We start from the raw sequence: 21276 nt of genomic DNA on the forward strand, positions 1-21276 counted from the left end.
CCTACATATTATGGTTTCTCAATTCCTCAATGCTGCCCCCATTGAAGCATGCGTATTTGAGGCCTTGTAACGAAGGTGTTGCGGCATTTGGCCTTGATATAAAGAACTCGCTACGCCGACTGCGCCGCAGCTTCTGCTGCGTTATGAAATTTTGCAGAAAAGTTTCATCACAATAAAGCAGAAACTGAGATGGGAGAAAAGTCTACGATCGCAACGAGCGACTGCAGATGACTCAACGTGCTGTTGGCACATCACTGCTGCTTTCACTTTTGGAACATCATAACAAGTGGCACTACAACAGTTCATGCTCAAAACAAATGAAAAATAATAAGACATAGCAAACAAGACACGTCTATTGCTGCCATGCGGTTGCTTGCGTGATTTCAGCTCCAACAGCTCTCGCGTGTCGGGAGCAGGCACGGTGGAGCACGCTGGCAACACGAGGTGAAGAGTCAGTTTCCTGGGGCAACAGCGGCGGGCAGACCGAAAAAGGGAACATGCAGGAAGAAGCAGGTGCCTACATGGCTGCCTACCGGCTGTGTGATCGCGCGCGCCCTCCTCTCGGGCACAGTGCCCTTATCTCCCTCACTCTCCACACCCCAATCGTAGCGGTGTTGCGTGATCTGCAGCAGAGGTGGTGGTGGCTTCTGCTGTAGTTGTGCCATCAGTGCAATAGTTGCGCTACCAGCGCAAATGTGAAACGTTTCTTCGTGGTTGTGACTTCAAGTATAACGGGGCTTTTCGTAAACATTTTCAAGGTGATTTCACCTACATTTATTTCTTAGTTTGGTTTCCATTCTGCATTGTTGTAAGAGTCTGCTTGCAAAAACTGCACTTAATAAAAAATCCCGAACTTTTTCAATTTCGTTATATCCAGGTTTAACTGTACGCATTTACACAATAGCTGATCTAAGCAGAGAAGATGCGCAAGGCACGGCAGTATTCCTGAATGCTGGGCTAGTGACTGACCTTGAACGTGGAGAAGGCATCAGAGGCGATGTCAAACGTGGACACTTCGACATACTTGAAGAAGTTGTAGAAGTGGTCCGAGTAGAGAATGATCTTTGCCAGGGCCTCATATCGAGCGCACTCCCGCAGCATGGTACCGCAGTTGAGCGCTATGTCCTGCTTCTCGTAGCTGCCCAAGAACACACATAGGACAGGCTGCAGCAGTAGTTCTTTTAACACTTGACACAATCTCCCATCCACTTCCCATTATTCTCGCAACTGTGACCACTCAACCTGAACCTATATGTAAATACTAAGCAATGTTCCACTGCCTACTTGCACGTTTCTCTGGGGAAGTATCTTAGCAGTAGCCGCGTTAACACAAGTGCGACAACTGGTGCATCACATCACATGAGCTTTCTAGCAAATCGCATTCATGTAAATGGTGGTAATGAGCTAGGAAAGTGCATCGCATTTATGCGCCAGATGAGGGTGGACTAAGACGAGTAAGTCTACCTTCGCAGGGTATGTAAACTCGATCGGATCACATTAGGAATTATGGGCCTGGAGCGCTCGCAAAGCTGTGGGCGAGCAATAGCAAGTGCAAATGCAATGTTGCATTTAAAAGCACATTCCACAGATTCAGAATATGACACCAGAGTAGTCGATGAGTACTGCATTCAGGAAGCACAGAAAAAAAAAAAAAACGAAGCCAGTTGCAACAGAAGCACTCCTTTGCCTTCAATATGCAACACTGTACCACCATTGTCATGCCAGATGATTCACTACATGTAAACGCTGGCTCATCACATTACCGATGATGCGCTAGGAAATGCGATGTACTATTGTCGGAATCATGTAAACACGGCTAATGGCAATAACGCTACATGAAATGATGCTCCATGCATGTTTGGAGAACCACCATGCCAAATTCCTTTCCTCCTTGGTGTAATAAGGAATACATTAATAACTCACAAGGTGATAACGATACCACAAACAAGAACTGCAAAGGCTGCAGCAGTGCTTTACTGTAAGGCTCACTGAACACCAGCATTTTCAGGTGGCTTCCTTTCCAGCATCACCAAATCTAAACTGCCTTCACAAATCCCACAATGAAACTAATCACAGGCATGCCTAGGATGTCATGTGTTTGAACAAATCTTAAAAAAGAATAGCTCTCAGCAGCCCTGTCCACCCAAGACCATGCTTACAGGTTCGAAGATACATACCCCTGAATTAATGTGAAGAGGATCTCTGGCTTCGTACAGATGTAGTCTACTGTTGGTGAACGCGTGCCTATTTGCCGCCGCAGTATGTTGTTGAATATTTGGGCCACATCTTTCTTGCCCTGAGCAGAGAGTGGTAAAGAACATGCAGTGCACGAAAGTTGCATTCACTAATGAAAGTTTCCAATAGGTGTTAAAGCCTGTAGTACAATAGACAATAGTGTTACTCGTGACATGCTTATTGTTTGCACATATCACTCGGATTACTGACAGATTCGGTAACATTGAAGAAGCATTATTCAATAACGGTGGAAGTGAATTATACACTGCTGGCATAAAGTCTTTAAAGTGAGTAAAAAAAAAGTAAAATTCCAGGCACAAGTTCCAAGGCGATTATGTAGACACTCGATCGCCACGCAATTGAGGTATACGAGAAATGTCACAAAAAGTATGACGAAAAGTAGGTATGGCCCAACTCCAATGTGAAAAATATATATATATATGTATACAGTAAAACCTCGATAATTTGAGTTCTGTTAATTCGAAATCCCAGGTAATTCAAAGAATTTCGGGAGTCTCCTAATTTCTAATGCAAATTTTACTGGATAATTCGTAACGGTGGCCTGCACTAATCCAGTTAAATGTAAGTGTATTATGTGATTAGGATGGAAATGAAAAGATCTTGCCTTATAATGGAATAATAAAGCATTCTAACACCTATGAAAAGAGGGTTTACAAGTTTAATTTTGCATTGAAAACCGCATGAAACAAGCTGAAGTGACGTTCTGCAGTGAAATATTGGCCTTATAGGTGTATCCCACAATGTGACTAGAGCTTGGAAAAATATTGTTAAATGGGTAATTTTTATTTAATTATTTCATTTATATTTAATTACAGGTTACACTCACTTCAGTCTTTTCATGAAAAAAAAAAGTACTATGGGATAAAAACAGCGCTTCCTTAAGGTGGCTGCTGCCATTGGCTTCTGCACACGAGATGCAATGCTGGTGTTTACTGTACTACATGCAGTGTCCGAGTTTTGAAACTGAACACAGTTTTGTTCTTGAAACAAGTATGGCAATTTGGTATAGCCTTGGCACAGATTATTCGCACTTTGTCATAACACAGCAGCGTGTTGCAGGGTTGGCCTTTAGGCGCAGTTGGCATAGCAATCGCATCACTGTACACTGTATACATGAATGCACAGGTAGGACAGGACATGTCACCATCTAGCCTAGATGAAACAACATGACACATTTCATGCAGCAAGGAAGTCAGTTGTAGCACGGACAAGCTTGAAGTTTTTTAATTGGCTGTTATTATTATTGATGCAGTAAAATGGCCAGCCCAGACATCCCGCAAAGAATTCCGGCTCCTTTACTACAACATATCTGTGCGGCGCTACAAATTTTGCTCTTGAGTCTAAAACTAAACCCTTCGACAATGGCATAACTGGGGAAAAACATGCCACGCACGGCACTTAAGATCTCCCCATAGCCCAAATGATGTGGCCGCACCTCAAAGTCTATCTTGGAGAGGTTCTGCACCAGCAACAGCAGCAGGTTGGTGTTGTAGAGCTCCTGTGCCAACTGGGCCACCACAATGTCTGTCTGGGGCTCCGTGTCACTTGTGCCGTACAGCATGTTCTTCATCATCACCAGGTGCTTGGACACGTCCTCCTGTGCCTGCGTGTACACATGGGGGGGCCATGGGAAGGGGAAGAAGCAGCCTGACGACGAGCACATCCATCTTGCTCGCAAAGCGAGCCCCTTCCAAGGCCAGTGACAGCTCGGTCACGCCTTTTCGCTCATCACACAATGGGCGGAGGGAAGCTTCCAACCAGCAACATCAAAGGGGCAAAGAGAGCATCAATCATCAGAGGGCAAACTGGCGCGGGACACCACTTGTCACCAAGTGTGCATCGCACTAAACCATGCCAGCTGCACAAATGCAAGCATGGCAGCTGCTGCACTGTTTATGCTGACCCCAAAGGCTCACGAAACACCTTGTGCTGTGTGCTGCTTTTCTTACTCTTTTTAACACAGTGACGGAAACCTCAGACAGTTTGAATGACATGCATTCTATTGACAGTGCCAGGAATACTCCGGAGTCTGAATGGAAAATTTAGCCACTTCCAGCAAGTGTGTTTTGCTTTATGAAATTCCACTTCGTAAGTGCAGTGCCACATATCAAAGAGGAATGTAATTCAGGTCAAAACACACACACGTCAAAACAACACACACATGTAGCACACTCCCATGTTTCAGATCCACATTACCTTTATCAAAAATAGGGGGCTCTTAGAGGAGAACTTTTTTGTATACAAAAGCCACAGCGCACTTTCACCCATATCCCCTTCAGGCGCTGTGTCTATATATGTGGATGTGACTTAAACCTGCTCATATTTTTGTAACCAAGTCAAATTTACAGCTTTGAATACAGAGCTCTTATTAATTTGATCCTCCCTGTCAGGTCTGTAGCACCATCTCTTGCAGCTACAGCGAAATGGTTTTGCAAATAACAAGTGCAATGTTTTATGGTGGGTCACTTTACACTTTGTGACAGACCCCCATCCTCATTTTCGGGTGCATTCTTTTTTAATTCTAAGCACCATTATCAAAACTACGCACGTGGGCTCCCTTGGAAGAACGCATGTTTCAAGCCCGTGAATGATTCTCACATAGAGACGCACTCATTGTATGTGCACTTCAGTCTGTATAGTACAATACGCAAGGTGTCCCTGATAAAGCAAGCCAGGGATTTAAAACTCACACAGGTTGCAGGAATGGGGAGTGGTTATATTCAATTTAGGATAAATGAACAAGCTATAACTATTTAACTGCCTTTCACACCACTAAATTTTGAACCTCCCATACACAGCAGCACTGGCGCACTTTATTTCACACTACTGCAGTCACTTTAGCATGCACAAGAACCTGAAACCTCTCTTTCTTCTGTGACCTGCTGTGCCTGCTCCAGAGTATCGAAAAGGTATCATTTCAGAAATTCCTTTGAGGCTCTACAACTTCCTAGTTCCTGCAACCTGTGCCACACGGCACAAGTAGCTGTACGTGTACAATCACCCTTGTGTGGGGTACTCGAGCAGCACGCTGCCTGCTGGGTTCTAGAGGCAACATTTGCAGGGATGTAGAGCCACATAAACGAACAAACCAGGTGCGGTTCATCCTAGAGCCATTTCTTGCGTGAAATCTGAGTTTTAATTAACCAGTGGACACTGCCCGAGCACCCTACACAAAGGTGACACAGACAGTACTCTTTCCATGCACAGGAACACGGATTTGGAAGACTCAGCACCTACAAGCCCCGTGTTTGTATTCATGCACACTGCACGGCCCTTGCCCCTTCCTGCAGCAACAGGGCACTGACATGAGCTCTTTGACCGTACCAGTGCCAACTTTGGTCTCGTACCTGCTGGCAAATGGAGGTGCCACATGACAGCAGCAAATAAAAACCCTCACATTTGTCGTCACTAACTTCTGCAGTGCTGAAAGTTTTTGCTCCTTTAATTTCTGTTTCCAAGCTTTAAGCCCCAAATGGTCACATTATTTTTCACAAATGGCACTAAGATGTTCATTTAGTACTCGTGCAGCCAAACGCCGGCAAAAAAAAAAAAAAAAAAAGATGCTTTGGACGAGTCCACTCGCATTCTGAGCGGACACAGAATACCCAAAAACTCACGAAAAGCTGAGCTAGCCATGAGGAGGAAATCACAGTTGGCTCGCTCAAGTCTGTTAGAGGGTTAAATATGATGTCAGCATATTTTATAAATGTCCCCAATTTCTTAACTCCCAAAGACAAGTTGGCTAGTTTTTGTCACTAACGGACGTGCAAAATTTTTTTTTGTGAAAGTTGTACAGTATATTGAGAAATGCCCATTTTAGCTGTTTTCTTCGAAGTAACTTTAGTGCAGTTCCTTTCTCTGAGCTTAAAGGAACATCGAAATGATCTTGTTCGTCACATTCTAATGCAACAAATCTGCAGAGGTGGCCTTTGCGAGTCTTCGAGTAAAATCTGAAAGTTCCGTTTGAACTCCATAATTTACAAATAATTTTAAAAACTGCTGCTCCCAACCGATTGGGGAATCTGGGTGAACTTTCTCCTCGCGCATGGCTTACCATTATTGCTTGCGGTGAGCGAAAAATGATAAATGCTTTGCCTGCTGTTATTACATGATACACTTGCCATGAGCTTGATTAAATGCGCTCTTAATGCTGACGACACGACACGCTGTCGCTTTCTCGTGCCTCAGACCACTTGGCCACACAAAACAAACACGAAGTAACATGCCTCCCTTCACCTTTTCATTCAGTCTACTTCCGTACCTTTCACAGCACTGCACCTGATGTATGAAACGGAGTTTAGGGATGCATGTAGTGGGGGAAAGAGGAGGAGCATCACTTTTAATTGCTGATATCTTTGGTGTTAATGAAGCTAGTTTAAAAACTCTTCCAATGCAGTGAAAAGTGATGAAATATCGATCACTCGTGCACTTTTCCTAACTGCAGTAAATATTTTATAGTCTTCTTAAAATAAATCCAGTAGGATTTCAAAACTCTCAAAGTGATTACTTGCTCTTGTGTCACTATATAAGCCCTATGTGACTATGTATGAAAGTGCCCTTGTTGAAGGAACTCGGTTACACAAAGCCACAATGAATATTCAAGCAGGCTGCCGATAAAAGCAATGATTCTGCGATGAGTGTACTCACTTCATGTTGCTAGGATAATGAGAGTTCAGTGCAAGCGTGACCATGTTGAACTGCAAGAAACTATCTGTGCTGTGCCGTAAAGCTGTTATGGCACTGTTGTGCTCCTCCTGCAGCACCACTATTCAAATGAAGTGAAGTGCCTACAAGCACCCTGGAACTGTCGCTTTGACCAGTGGCCTGTTCATTAATTGCTGGTTAGCACAACAAAGGTCTTTAAACAGGAATGTTTGAGATTTAGCTGCTAACACTGCAACATGAGAGTGCAGAGTCATGCCTCAATTTTTAAATATTGTGCGATCTATCAGAGGGTCACTCAAGCAGAAACCACACCAAAGGTACGTTTAATAAAAACAACTGAAATGGGCATCTCTCAACTTTCACGCTGAACTTTTGCTAAAGTTGAAAAGGTAGCAAATGTATCTGTTAAATTAGCGAATAAGATGCATTAAAAAAATTAGAGCCACGTACCCTCGGAGTACGCGTGATCAGCACTACATAGTTTGCAAAATGACAACATGATAATTGCCACTGAGGTGCCACTGATCAAACAAATAGCCGCAGAAGCCTATGAATGATTGAGCGGATTCGTGGCTGGAAGTGTACTCTGCATCACGGCCCAAGTTAGGCCCCCCCAATTTGAATTTGGTTGCCCAAGTTGGCCTTCGCGGGAGGGTGGAGATTAACCGTGTACTGGCTTAGCACCCGCGGATGACGCAACAATTGGTTAACCTCAGAGTTTTGAACCAATCGGAGTGTTGGATTTGGTACATGGGCCCTGTAGGGGCTTTTGCAACTGGTAGCATGGTCAAACAGCTCCAGCCACCGATTACTGCTAAGAGCACAATCTAGCCCCCAAAGCAGTTGCAAGGCTAATTCCATGCCAAATGCTTGCTTCCACTGACAAAATCTACCTTCAGATTTTTACCAGGCAGAGCTTGGTAATGCACAAATGCTACCTACATAAGCAAACATAAAATGCATCAATCCCCTACAAACCACATTGCCCACCCAAGAAACAGTGTAAAGGAGATTTTAACCCTTTCAGACACTGCTCCCCATTTCAATACCCCCCCCCCCCCCCCCCCCCCCCCCCCCCCCCCCCCCCCAAGCAGCTTATGAAGACCTCAAGAAAGCCAATTAGTCTCGCAACATGGAACACCAACTGCTACACTCCACGGCAACAGATTTTTTTGGCAATGGAGAGAAAGCTAGAGAGCTGGAACATACCTTCTTTTCCCAAGCAACAGGATATAGTCCCCAGTTGCAATTACATTTTATCTAAAAACATGGTATATGGGTAATACTAGTTATTTAGGGCATATTGCTAACATAACAGGCAATTTTCAATGCTAGAGAGTTACAGCAAAAATAGCAGAGTTGTAACATCGAAACTCCAGGATTATGCAAGTGCCCAAGGAATCATGCAATCATACTTTTTTCTTTTTTGAGAATGCACATGACACTAGAAACTCGAAATCGAAATGTTATGGGTGAAGAAATCTGTTCATATGACTATGTCGAAGCAAATGCCAAAAATATTTACTGCAGTTGCTACCTAGCATAAAAAAAAAACGGCTGCAATACTAAATACACCTGATAGAAAGAAACCACTGCTAGCAGTAGCAAGTCTGAAAGGGTTAAGGTGAGAACTCAAGCTTAACATGCATTCATCACACAAAATGGACCAGAGCTACTTTTTTCTTCTTGAACATGTGCCTACTACCATTGGTGCAGTGCCAATGCAGGCAGGAAGCGTGCAGGTGGAGGAGCACCAGTAGTAAGCGCTACTTACACGTAGTGCTTTTCCCAAAGTTGTGGGCAGCTTGTATAGGCAACCAAGTAGAAGAAGAAGAAAACAAACAAAATCATTATTCTTCTTCAGCTGCACACTGGGAGGTGCACACTAGTCTGAACGGACCTCGACGGGTGTAGGGGAAGCTCATTTGCAAACGGTGCTCAGCACAGTTACGTAGCCGTTCCAACTATACACGGCAGCTATACGCTCCACAAGGAGAAGAGGAGAAAAAAGACCTTCAGCTTTGTGCAAGCCACTGCAATCTTTTAGAACTTGGTGATGCTACTGGATGAAGCACCTACCCTTCTGTGACAGAAAAGAAACAAGTCCCCTCGCAGTTGCAGTGCAAGCAGTACAGCAGGCTTTAGAAAAAGGGCGAGAGACACACCTTTTCAGCCTTCTTGTCGCCCCGTTCCAGCGCAAGCACGGCATCCCGCAGGATCTTGACCAGCTCGTTGGGGCCCTTCTGGGACTTGCCAAACAGCGGCATGGCGGCAGTGGGCACCGCGCCCCACACGCGCCTGCTCCGCCCACCCACCAACGGACCAGCAGGCGGATGCTGCATACAACCAGGCAAGAGTGGCATTCACACTGTGGTGCCAGTGCACTGCAGCCTCAGGTGGCAACTATGACACCCTTCCCAAGCACATCTTGGAAGATACTGCTGCCAACAAAAAGTATTCAGGCAAAATGCCAAGCCCTTTAGGTGAACATGACTCATTACTGTCAGGTGCTAGGCATGCCAAAATGGGAAACCATGTCAGAAATAAATCTCAGGCAAGGATGCTTGCTTTCCCACAGTTTACTGAAAACACGCTACCATCATCATTTTTTTTTTTTTGAAGCGATGTTTATTGCCTCATTCGTTTTCGTTTTATAGGGGTTTAACGTCCCAAAGCAACTGAGGCCATGAGAGACGCCGTAGTGAAGGGCTCCGGAAATTTCGACCACCTGGGGTTCTTTAACGTGCACTGACATCGCACAGTACACGAGCCTCTAGAATTTCGCCTCCATCGAAATTCGACCACCGCAGTCGGGTGTTTATTGCCTCAGAGCATCAAAACTATGAAGTGAAAGATGAGTAAGATGCTTAAATAAGTGAAAAAAGTTGAGCTGATCTGATGAAATCAAGAAGTGAAGGATGATATAGACCCTGTGCCCATGCAATATATGAATCCGGATTGTCTGGTGAGAGTCCCACTGACGCCAGTTGCCGAATTCTCGTCGGCTTCAGCGCCAGACAGTCCCACAACAGGTGGTGGATATCCGCCTCACAGTCTCTGTTCTTGCAGACTGGACACCCGGGGCGGGGATATGTCTTTGAAATGCGGCCACTTGCGTGCCACAGCTGGAGTTAGGGCAACCCCGACCCGTATCCTCCGAAGCGCAACCTCCTCTGCACGGGTAAGACCACGGGGGAGGGTTACCGCACACCCAGGGATTAGAGCACGTGTGCAGCGCCGGAGGTGTTCCTTTCTTGTTAAAAGGAGGGTGCTGTCATCTAGAGTGAGGACTCGAGGCAAAGACGAGGTTGGGGTCGAAAGGTGGGTCGCACAATCTGCGCGGCTTTGTGCGCTCAGGAGGTCACGCGGGACCCACTCAATACGGATTTGTTGCGGGATGTGTGCCGCTAGACGATGGTTGTCTTGGCAGATTTCTGGGGTGCGACTAACTCGTTGCACCCATCATCATTTGCTCAGAGAAACACTGGCTACACTGTAGAGTAAGCTCTGCACTTACATGCGAACACAGAGGAAACCATCTGTGACAATAGTTGCAACTGTGCATACTACTGGTGCAGACTGCAGCACATTTGCTCAACCAAATTGAACCATCTGGACGGTTCCCATCAAAATGAACAGCCTCATCCACAAACAATTCTAATAACAGTCACAGATGAGGTGATGGGTTTGTGACGTGGCAGGATGCAGCTACATTGAAAAGCATCTTCCTGAAAAGGAAACAAGTCTAAGACTGAACATGCAAATGCAGAATGAGTGAAACCATTCTCGGTGTCCTTTTGTGGCTTGTGCTGAAAGCGGTGGAAGGATCAACCCACTTGCTCACTTTGTCTGCATTCGCAAACTGTTTCTTTCCACAGTCACAAATCAAGTTCAAAAGGGGGAGTAGCTTGTATTTCGAAGCTCTTTCAAATATCCAGCTAGGCTACAGCAAGGGTACCGTGCAGAATGATCAGTAGACATTCCGTTACAAATGGATGCAACTTCATTTTATGAGAGCAGAGTTGACAGTCTTTTAGCACTCCAATCCAAACAATGCAGTAGTGTTTAGGAAGGATAAGTCGTACTAAGTTCTTTTAGCATTTTAATCCATACAATGCAATAGTGTTTAGGAAGGATGAGTCGTACTAAGTATGTACAAGAAAAGACTTATAATTGCATTGCTAGCAATATCAAAAACTGAACATTCAGGAAACAATTATGAAACATCTAAAATTTTAGATAGTGCAACTCAATCCTGGCTCTCCACGGTGGCTCAGTGGTTAGGGCGCTAGGCTACTGAGCCAGAGTACCCGGGTTCGAACCTGACTGTGGCGGCCACGTTTCGATGGAGGCGAAAAGGCGCCCCTGCGCTGTGTGATGTCAGTGCATGTTAAAGATCCCCAGGTGGTCGAAATAATTCTGGAGCCCTCCACTACGGCACCCTTCTTTCCCTCCCTTCCTGTGTCCACCAAGATATTTCCTTTCCTCAAAAACCAATTTTCAATTTTCATTTCAACTCAATCCACCTTTTTTTTTTTTTGTAGCATCATTGTAGACAAGCTGCAGTGCAGTTTTACAGCTGAAGATTCTTTCTGCTTTCTTCCAGCGCGTTCAAGTATCAGGTAGTTGCCTGCAGTCAAACCCAAAGTCTAGCTTTACTAAGCAATCTGAGGTACCATTCAAGCTTTCATCACACAATGAATAAATGCAAAACCACACTATTTGCTTCACTTTTTCCGATAATTCACACTTCACCAGTGCTGCAGCATTGAAAAATCCCACAGAAGTATAACTCTGCCGCATCAACCCAAAAACTTGCCCACTCAGCATTTCTGCATAAAATGACATCCAATGCTCCATAACTGATTCAACCCTATATCTGACAACTGGCAGCAGCGACAGAGCGGTGGCTACGTCCATAGTGACTACTTACAGTGGCCACTCGTCAAAGTAAACCGCGTAATATGCTACATACACATTGCTCTATGTGCACAATCATGGACTGAAATATCTTACCATCGCACATCAAAACAGAAGAATATAATAAAATTTCAAGAGCTCTTACGTAGTGATATTGACGTCTGAAGAGCTTTTCCTACTTTCTTGGTTTATTTTTCTTTTGTGTAGCTACTGCTGAGTTTAACCATTCTTGTCTTTTCTAAAGACTTCATTTTACAGTGTTGTTTGTACTCGTACGTGTGTAACATGCTAACTGTGCCTATGCTGCTCCGGTCCATGTAATGTCCTCGATGGGTGCCTTCAGCTGGCTGGATGATCATGGGAATTTGATATCATACTCTGTAGGTTCTTTTTCTCAAGATGTCTCAAAATGCCATATTCAGTGGTAAAAACATTTTACCGCATTTATTTGCATATTGGTCGATACATCTTTTATAACTGTCAGATTATTATACTCATTGACTACCACCAAACTGAAAATACATATGCAGACAATATCAGCCTTTTACTTATCCAGGGGTGACCTGTAAAATCTTAATCAAGAGATCCAATTTCCAATCACAAAACTATGCACAGAATATTTTCAGCTCACTAGTAATAACCACCATGTAGAATTTCACCTAAAACAAAAAGCTACAAAAAAATTACAGGACCAATGGAGATGGTTTGGTTTAAGAGGCTTAATATCCCAAAGTGACTTAGGCTATGATGGACACCATAGTGGAGGCCTCAAGAAATTTCGACCACCTGGGGTTCTTTATCATGCACTGACATCGCACAGTACATGGACCTCTAGCATTTCGCCTTCATCGAAATGCAACTGCCGCTGCCGGGATCGAACCCGTGTCCTTTGGTTTAGCAGCTTAGCACCATAACCACAGAGCCAATGCAGCAACTCGGGAACAATGGAGACAGCTTGTTTACATAGAAGCATAAATATCGATCTTCGAGGAGAACATGTCCAGGAGAGAACACATCAGTGCAGTAGCAAGCAGGCTTCTTAAGCCACCAGAATCTCATGCCCATTGTGCTATTTCTGCCATGAAACATAATGCTGTAACTTTGCTGCGACACCTTTTTTCTGTTACCTTATCATGCTATTGCCTGTTTAGGTGAGGGAATGATAAGACACAAGCCTAGACGCTCTGTGCAATGTAAAGCCATTGGAAATTCTGTCAGCAAGCCACAAAATCCTCACATGGCTCTCTTTTCCAAGTCCTCCAATTTGGTGACTATAAATGGGCATTACAACTTGGCAGTTTTGAAGCAGAATAAGGCATTCATTAGTGAAGGCAGCACATTCCTTATGAAGCTCTGAATATGCAAGTATATTGTATGAGTAATGAACCTTTTCCCAATATTATGCACCTAGCCTCCTCACTGACATTTTCACAAGGCAAGGTTACTGCTCCCATTCATCCACGACCAACGAGACAATGAACCACTGGGGCCAGGGAGGCTGGAGAACAGAAAATCGATGATTGCCAAGGGTGACAGAATGGATTCCAGGAGAAAGTGAATCGAAGCAAGTTAGGAGTGTGGACAAGATTATAAAAGTTTGCGGAGGTAACTGCAGCTGGCATGAGACAGGCTTACTTCGAGGGATATGAGAAAATTCCTTTCTACCGCAGTGAACATAGACAGGTGGATGATGAGCTTTTCTGCTGGACAGTGGGTTGTACATCCAACAGAGAAGTTTCTTTTGAAAAGTTTACAACCTAAAAACTCTAGAGTGTCTTTGGGATCTCATTGATGAAAGCCACGCTTTTATGAAAATGTCAAAACGCATTTAAAACTGGTTCCACCAAGATGAGGTGGGTCAATTCAGGTTGCTTTCTTATGATTGCCTGGTATAGTAAAAAAAATAAAACCTTAAAAAATACATAGCTACCTTGGTTGTCAAGGATGCTGTTGATATCATGACCAATGAAGGACATAAATATACAAAATGGGCCACACATGAACCTCTGCAGATGCCTTGGTGCTGAATATACAGGCTTTTCTAAAATGACATGAACATGATGTTTGGATAAATTCAAGCAGCCGTATAAAAAAAATTAGGGGGACACCTAAGCTCTGTCTTTAAGGGTATGGCGCAATTGCGCTAATGGCTCCCACCATCAGTTTCTCTTCACACACAGTCACTGTTCTTTGTTCACATCCACACATTTATCACAATTGCCACAACAACACAGTTTCCACATTCTTGTCTTTGAACTCTTCCACGCTGTAGCTGATATTACTCTAATTCGTATAGCACTAATTAGCACATCTCTAGTTCACTTCATTCAAATCTAGACTATAATTTACAGAAATTTTTCATTATGAAAAATCAATTACTTTACACAGTTCAGTAGTTCGAGACATGCACCGACCTTTAATTCACATTACCAGTCTTCTTTTCAATTATTTTCATTCCAGACATCCATGCATGGCGCCTGTTTCCTGCACTGGGTTTTCCGCTGACCAGGACCCTTAACGCTGTTGCATTAAAATTGTCCGAAATAATTCTGACCACATTTTGAAATAAAACAACTTTTATGGATGGTTTTGACAAACACGTTTTGCTATGGCAAAACTGCTATCATGACTGCTACCGTGCTTTAAACGACTTCTAATGTGGAGAGGAGTGTGAAAAGTAAGTGCAGCCGCATCCTCCGAGTGGTGCACTTGGTATGCAAAATGCAGAGAGATCTAGAGCACTTTTCTCTAGCGCTCTGCTTTGTAAAGGGGACATCATTTGTGGATTAAGTATACATTCTGCATTTGGTGCTCAATCACTGGAAGTGCAGACAGTTTTCATTTTGTCAACAGAATGCGTGCAGATTACGTTTATGTGCAGGTAAGCATAGATAGATGCCATGGCCTATATCGATAAAGTTCGCCTATATTAATATGGTGCCCATTCTAGCCACAAAGGGACCATTCCCACTGAAAATGAAGCTTTTATAACCTCGAAAAGACCCCCCCCCCCCCCCCCCCCCCCCAAAAAAAAGAGGTGTCGCCACCACTGGACAACTTTCAAAAGTAAAATGATGCATGCATTGACAGATTTTTTGACAGCGATCCCAGAGGCCCCATAACACCAGCATTAATTTCGAAGAGCTTTTTGAAACATGAAAATTACAAAAACGCTAGATTATTTGGCTGTGCTTGAATTTCAATAAAGGGTGTGCTTGGACTTCTCTCCACAACATGCATCCCTCCTGACTGGAAGTGCTTCAAAGCAATAAATAACGAGTTTTTTTTCGCGGTTCCGGAGCTCTGAAAGGTTTTGTGGGCATGTGTACGTGTTTCACTGCCTTCCTGCCTGCAGTACCCCGGGACAGACGTTTGAGGGGGGGGAGACGTAGGACCCGCTTGCAGGCCGCCCATTCAAATCCCGCGCCTCTCCCCACGACCGGCAGGTTGCAATTCCAGCAAAGACGATCATTTACCCGCCGCACGGACGGGGGTCCCCACGTTCCACGAAGCGGGTGGGGATTACTATATGGCAGTCAGGCATATGTACATTATTTCATTTTAAGGAAATGCTGGGAAAACAATATTTTCTAAATCGAAACACCAATGAATGCCAGTAAGCACGCATAAAGCCAGAGTCAACTGCGCAAAGAGGACAAACGCAGTGAAAGCTCAACTGTAAAAAAGAAAATCACGACAGTGAAAATTGCGCTGAAAAAGACATTATGAAAAGCAATTTTTGTAAAGAAAAACGCTGTATAGTCCACAGATTGCATATTGGAAATTATAGATGGTTTTAGGATTGATTTAGGGGGTTTAATGTCCCAAAGCAACTCTGGCTATGAGGGACGCCGTAGTCAAGGGCTCCGGAAATTTCGACTACCTGGGGTTCTTTTAATGTGCACTGACATCACACAGTACACGGGCCTCTAGAATTTCGCCTCCATTGAAATATGACCATCACGGCCAGGCTCGAACCCACGTCTTTCGGGCCAGCAACATTGGAAATTATAGTATGTATGTCTGTATCTATACATACCTTGGACTGATATACACTAGATGGCAGAGTGTGATGAGCACACACTTAGCATTACGATTGGAGACATTTGTGCTGCACATAGCTTTCATAATGCGCTGTCATCATAGAGTCTTAAGGGGTGATTGTAGGGTAAATCGACCAAAAATCAAACTTCGATTTCATTCACAAAGGATAACACACTGATCAGTAAAACTGTAGCAGCGAATGCAGAGGAGGGGCTCCAGGTCATTTAACATGGTGTCAAAAGGCATGCTGTTCAGTAATTAAGAACAGCAGATGCGAGTGTTTGCATGTGCAGCTGAATGTGAGATGCATTCAGTTCCTGACACTTTATTAGTTGTAACTGCAAATTTTGCAAGAAGCGGCATTTTTGTAGCATGTTAAAGCTTTGCTGTTGCTCAGTCGTTCTGGTTGTTTTTATTCCCCCATGTCACTGTGCTGCATCATGACAAGAATGACTAAGTGAACGAGGAAGAGAAAGTGCAGTGGCAACCACTTTGTGAAGAAAGATAAGAGCGAGGAGCTGGTAAGTAGTAATGCAACATTTTGATAATAGGTTAAAGTAGCCAGTGTCAGCCTCAACATGGATGGAGCTAGCATATAAGGATTTTGTTTTATTAATGTAGGCATCATTAGCGCGTTTTGGGCTTTGTTGTCGCCAGGCCTTCTCACCAAGTGCCTCCATGGCGGGACAAACCACCACCGAGTCATTGAACTAGTTTTAATCAGGTGTTGCTTCACAAAAAACAGCATTATTAGGGCTGACACCATTAGCATTTATGATGCTATGGCTTACTAAATGATGAAGACGATGCACAAAATGCTACTTTTAAAACATCTGGCATCACACAAGGTGCATTCAGCGAAACTGCTTTCAAATAGCTTGACAGAATGCATTAAGTAGACAGTTCTGTATCTTCTCAGAAAGTAAGGAATGGCAGAGAATGAAGGGAAACCTGAAGGAAGGCTTCGGGGAAGATGCCAAGAAAATATGAAAAAATGTCTGTTGTCCTTGTGACGTTTGTGAAATTGTAGTAAAAGTAGAAACAAAATTGCATTTTTCTCAAAATGACGTTATTGAAATCTTTTAGACTTTCATGTACCTCTTTTTAAAAATGACTCATGTGACTACGGTGGAATTTAAACGTTATATTAAAATCTGCTGTCAATAGTCCGAACCCAGAAGCTGAAAGTCCTTACAGTTCATGACAAGTGAGAGTAATATTTTTCCTGCAGGATAAGAGTATAAACCCTTAGATTTTTAGGTTCAGTTAAAGCTGCTAAAAAGTGGAATTCGCAGGCAAAATTTAATGGGAGTACTGTTAATTGTTACTGAGGAAAAGTACATTTAATTCTATAACTCGGCCTAAGTTTGACACCAAACTCCTAAAAGGGTAAAAAATACTGCAGTATGAAAATTACTTGCCATTAAGGCACAGACATTACTAAGAAACAACAAAAAATTAATATTAAAATATGCTGTAGTTTGAGGTAAGAAGCTGAAATCATAACCCACTTGATCTATAATCTCCCCTTATATAAAGAGGCTGGTCTGAGAGCTATTGTCCTTATTTTTAGGCCAATCCTAATGAAAATAAAGCACCTCGTTCCGTTTCTTATGCAGATTTCAAATATGCAATTGCTTTTTCTGTCAATTATTTTGTGCCTAAGATAATTTTATTTAGTGACTGATTACTACTTTGACACAAACAATATGACCCAGTAAAAAATTTTATTGCATAGCTACTTATCGGAGTAGAATGTGCAATGATCAAAGCACTTCTCCCATTTTACCCTTACTGGTAAATTTTACAGCACTTCAAATATCAGCATCCAAAGTACACCTATCGGACATCCATAAAATTTGCAAAATAAAAAATTTTTGAAGCCTGATTGAACAATTCTGCTTTGAACATTGCAGACAGTGCACAGTCAACTTCCCTTGACAAAAAAAAAAAATGACATCTCTATCTATTCTAGATATCATCTTACCAAAACAGCAAGGGGTCCAAATTTTCATGCCATTTTATTGTCTGTTCCCCTGCAAATTCAGCCCACACACTCATCACATTCAATGTAATGGTCAACTACTGATTCCGAGGGGGAAAAGTTGGTAGACTTGTGAGATTAATAGCTTTACATTTCAAAAATGCCATTTTCAGAAAATCCATCTTTTGGTCTTTTGTGACCGGTGCCAACAACACTTCTGGATGTGTATGTTAGGTGGTATAGACAGCATGTTTTTGACCAACAAAGTGTTCTTGCATTTTATAATTTACTGTTAAAAAGCTTGACTGACAAACATGATGCAGGGAGGAAGATTACTGCCTGCAATGCTGACAAAAAAGGCCAGTAAAAAAAAAAGTTAGGCACCTCAACAAAAAGCAAGGTGGGTCATGTGTACACTGCATATGACAAAAAATGCAGGAGCCAAATTATTCACCTTACGCTCTGCAATGCTACCCAGAAGCCTTCTTCATCAGAAAAGACTACAAAGGAATGTGCACACTCCACATCAGTTTCCTCTGAACAAATACATCAGGTGTGCTCTAGGTTATAAGGCAGGGGGCAGACTTTTTAAAAGTTAGACCTTCATTTAGTTTGTGCTGAAGAAGAAAATGCAGGCACGTTACAAAAACTTGTACAAGCTGTAATTTTAGGGGTTCCCCTAAGGAAAGATCTCAATGTGCACATGTTCCACGAGGTAACACGATACAGTGTGCACACACCCGATTTTTTTCATCCGTGCTTTCTGCAGTGCTTTCAATGAACATGTGCCATACTTAATCACAAAGTGAACAAGGGAGGGGAAACCTCAAAGTGTTTGCCAACGTTTGACAAGTGGACTTGTCTTCATCTGGGCCAAGTGTTCATCACTGGCAGGGTTTAAATAACGCCACTTAATAAAATAAAGTCACTTTGTGATTATCAAGAACCACCTGACTGACCTATAGGCCTATGGAACCACACATGGACCCTATGTATCATACTTGTCATACAAAACAAGCCGTTCAACAGTCAGTGGTGTCTCCATAAAGTGAAGCAGTATGCCAACTTTCTGCACCCTGCCATACCGAATGTCATAAAAGCGTACCGGCAGTGCAAGCAGAGGCATTTTAATTAATGTAATTTCTGTCTCATTATGGGCGTCAGTATTATGCGATATTGCAGCCAAAGCCAGCAAACTTACACCTGTTTTAAACATGAATATCAGCTGCCTGCCTTAGTAAAAAAAAAAAACTTCACAATGGGTAGGTAACAGCTGCTACAGTGCATGTTGATGATGAGGAGAGGAGAGCGATGATGCTGAGTTCAACACACTATCGCTGCATGACTTCGCGAATATGAGTGCTAAGCGAGAGGTGAAGCTTCCCTATGAATGCATTAATAGTGCCACTTGGTGCAGTCCCCCCCCACTGGCATGCAGCTGCAGTGAGCTTTTCCAACGCTGAAATAGATGGTACTGCAAAACCATACTGCTAAGCGCAGTCGTTTTCCCTCCTTGCATTTGCTGCCAGATAATGCCAATAACTCCAAGCATAATAACCTTAGAAGAACAAAAATTGACTTTTTTTTTCCATGTTCACAGTTTACTAAGCTGCCGCAATGTCGGGCTTCAAATCACGGCTGCACTGCTTTTTTTAAATGCAGCATGTCTGCTGAGAAATAAGTCATTGTACCACTTGTCCTCTGGTAGGCTCATAATGTGGTGACCCAAGACTTTTATTCATGCAAGAAATAACATTGCTTTTATGAGCTATCTGCAAGAACATACGCACTGTGGAGTGGCCGCACTCCGAGTGCGGCTTGTCTGTGCAAAGGCGGTCGACCGTGACATGATAATAGGTTGCCACCACTGGTAGTCGGGCTTTCATGTGCCACTTAGTTCTTGTGTCATGTAGCGACGTTATGTCCTAGTTTAATATGCCAGGAACTTACTGCCGAAAACTAAAGGCAAACTAGAGCATGCTAAACTATGAAATTAAGGCAGAGCAGTGTCTTACATACATCCGATGTCACACGTGTCAAACAGGCAAAGCATACCGACAGTTCTCTTTCATTACCCCTGAAACTTGTAAATTTGTGCTCCTGCACTATGGCAAGCAGCGTGCCAGGCCCAAGTAAACTGTGCTTGAAGGGCTATGAAATTCTCCTTTCATGTGGCTAAGTTAATATCAATCAGACTGCAGCCCATGCACTTGCCAGCGAAACAAGCATCACAATTTTGGGCCTAAGTTACATAAGGTCATAAAAGCATTCTTGCATGAGAGAAAACCAATGTGTCTGCAAAAGCTTTTACCGATTGGACATGCCTAGGTACCTTGCATCTTTTTCACGTCCAATGAAAAAAAATATGAGGAATGTGTACTCTTTCCGCATTAATTATCTGCCCTGTCGGGTTACCCAAGTGTCATGTGCATTCGGCTACGAGGCAGGGTGTTAAATTGGCAGGGGCACGTCCAGTGCGGGCAAAGTTGCAAACAAATGAAAGCCGCTCGTGTGCGCAGTTTCTTTCGCCAGGTCAATACAAACACGAAAACAATGGCTCAGAAAGGAAGAAAAGAGGCCGGTCCTTTCCACGACCGTCCCGATTTTCCGTGCTACGGCGACGAGACAGTGACAGCCGCACTTGATGCCGGGCCAATTTTCCGTCACCCGTCGCTCGCTGCAGGAACGCGCACAAAAAGGCACACGCATCACCGAGGGCGGCACCTCACTCGCAGAGGTCACACAGCACCGAACACACTTGGGGCCGTCGGGAAGGGGAGAGAGATCGCAGCAGACGCCCTCGGTCCGAGGCTCCACGGCTGTCTCGGTCGACGACGGGAGAAGCCGTCGAAGGGGCGCTGGGCGGTCGGTCGAATCCTCTGCGACATTCCAGCCCGGAACGGTCGCCGACGCGCGAGCGGGCGGCCGAGCAGCTGCGCTCAAGCGGACGCCGCTCGCGCAAGCAGCCGCCTCGGCACACGCGAAACGTGGCCGAGACAAAGCGCCAACGCGAACGCACCTACGGCCTCACTCGGTGCGCTACGGGAGCGCACTTGAGGCCTAGTCCCCCGCCGCCGTCCTGGCACCGGAGCATTCTAAGCCTAAACGTATTTACCAACACAACCAGACTTCGGGAGGCGACAGGGAAACTTCCAGGCAGAGATTTTCACTCGCCCAAGGAGCCAAAAGGCCCAGGGATTGATAAGGGTCTCACCTTTCTAAACAACGATCCGCTTGACAAGTGGAAACCTGTGTTGTTCTATCGGATGCACCAAAATAAATTACGGCTCGAATGTACGACTACACGCCGCAGCCAAGCAGCTCACCATGACCGCGACTGACGTAAACAGCAACGACATAGGCTCAGGACTTACAAGCCGCACTGCCCGCACTACTACACGATTAGA

General features: G+C 44.1%; 1 protein-coding gene across 1 annotated transcript in view; it reads right to left on the reverse strand.

The window, feature by feature from the left end:
• The window catches only part of Mo25 (calcium binding protein Mo25), a 28136-nt gene extending 6894 nt beyond the window's left edge, over positions 1–21242 (reverse strand). The window contains exons 1-5 of the mRNA XM_077660163.1: positions 21084–21242; positions 9087–9257; positions 3692–3859; positions 2178–2296; positions 970–1138 (exon numbers count right to left, since the gene is read on the reverse strand). Of these exons, the coding sequence (XP_077516289.1) occupies positions 970–1138; positions 2178–2296; positions 3692–3859; positions 9087–9188 (558 nt within the window). The 5' untranslated portion in view covers positions 9189–9257; positions 21084–21242. The remainder of the gene's footprint in view (positions 1–969; positions 1139–2177; positions 2297–3691; positions 3860–9086; positions 9258–21083) is intronic.
• Between the last annotated feature and the right edge of the window lie 34 nt (positions 21243–21276).

This window comes from Amblyomma americanum, chromosome 3, assembly GCF_052857255.1.
Source record: "Amblyomma americanum isolate KBUSLIRL-KWMA chromosome 3, ASM5285725v1, whole genome shotgun sequence".
Classification (NCBI taxonomy): Eukaryota; Metazoa; Arthropoda; class Arachnida; order Ixodida; family Ixodidae; genus Amblyomma; species Amblyomma americanum.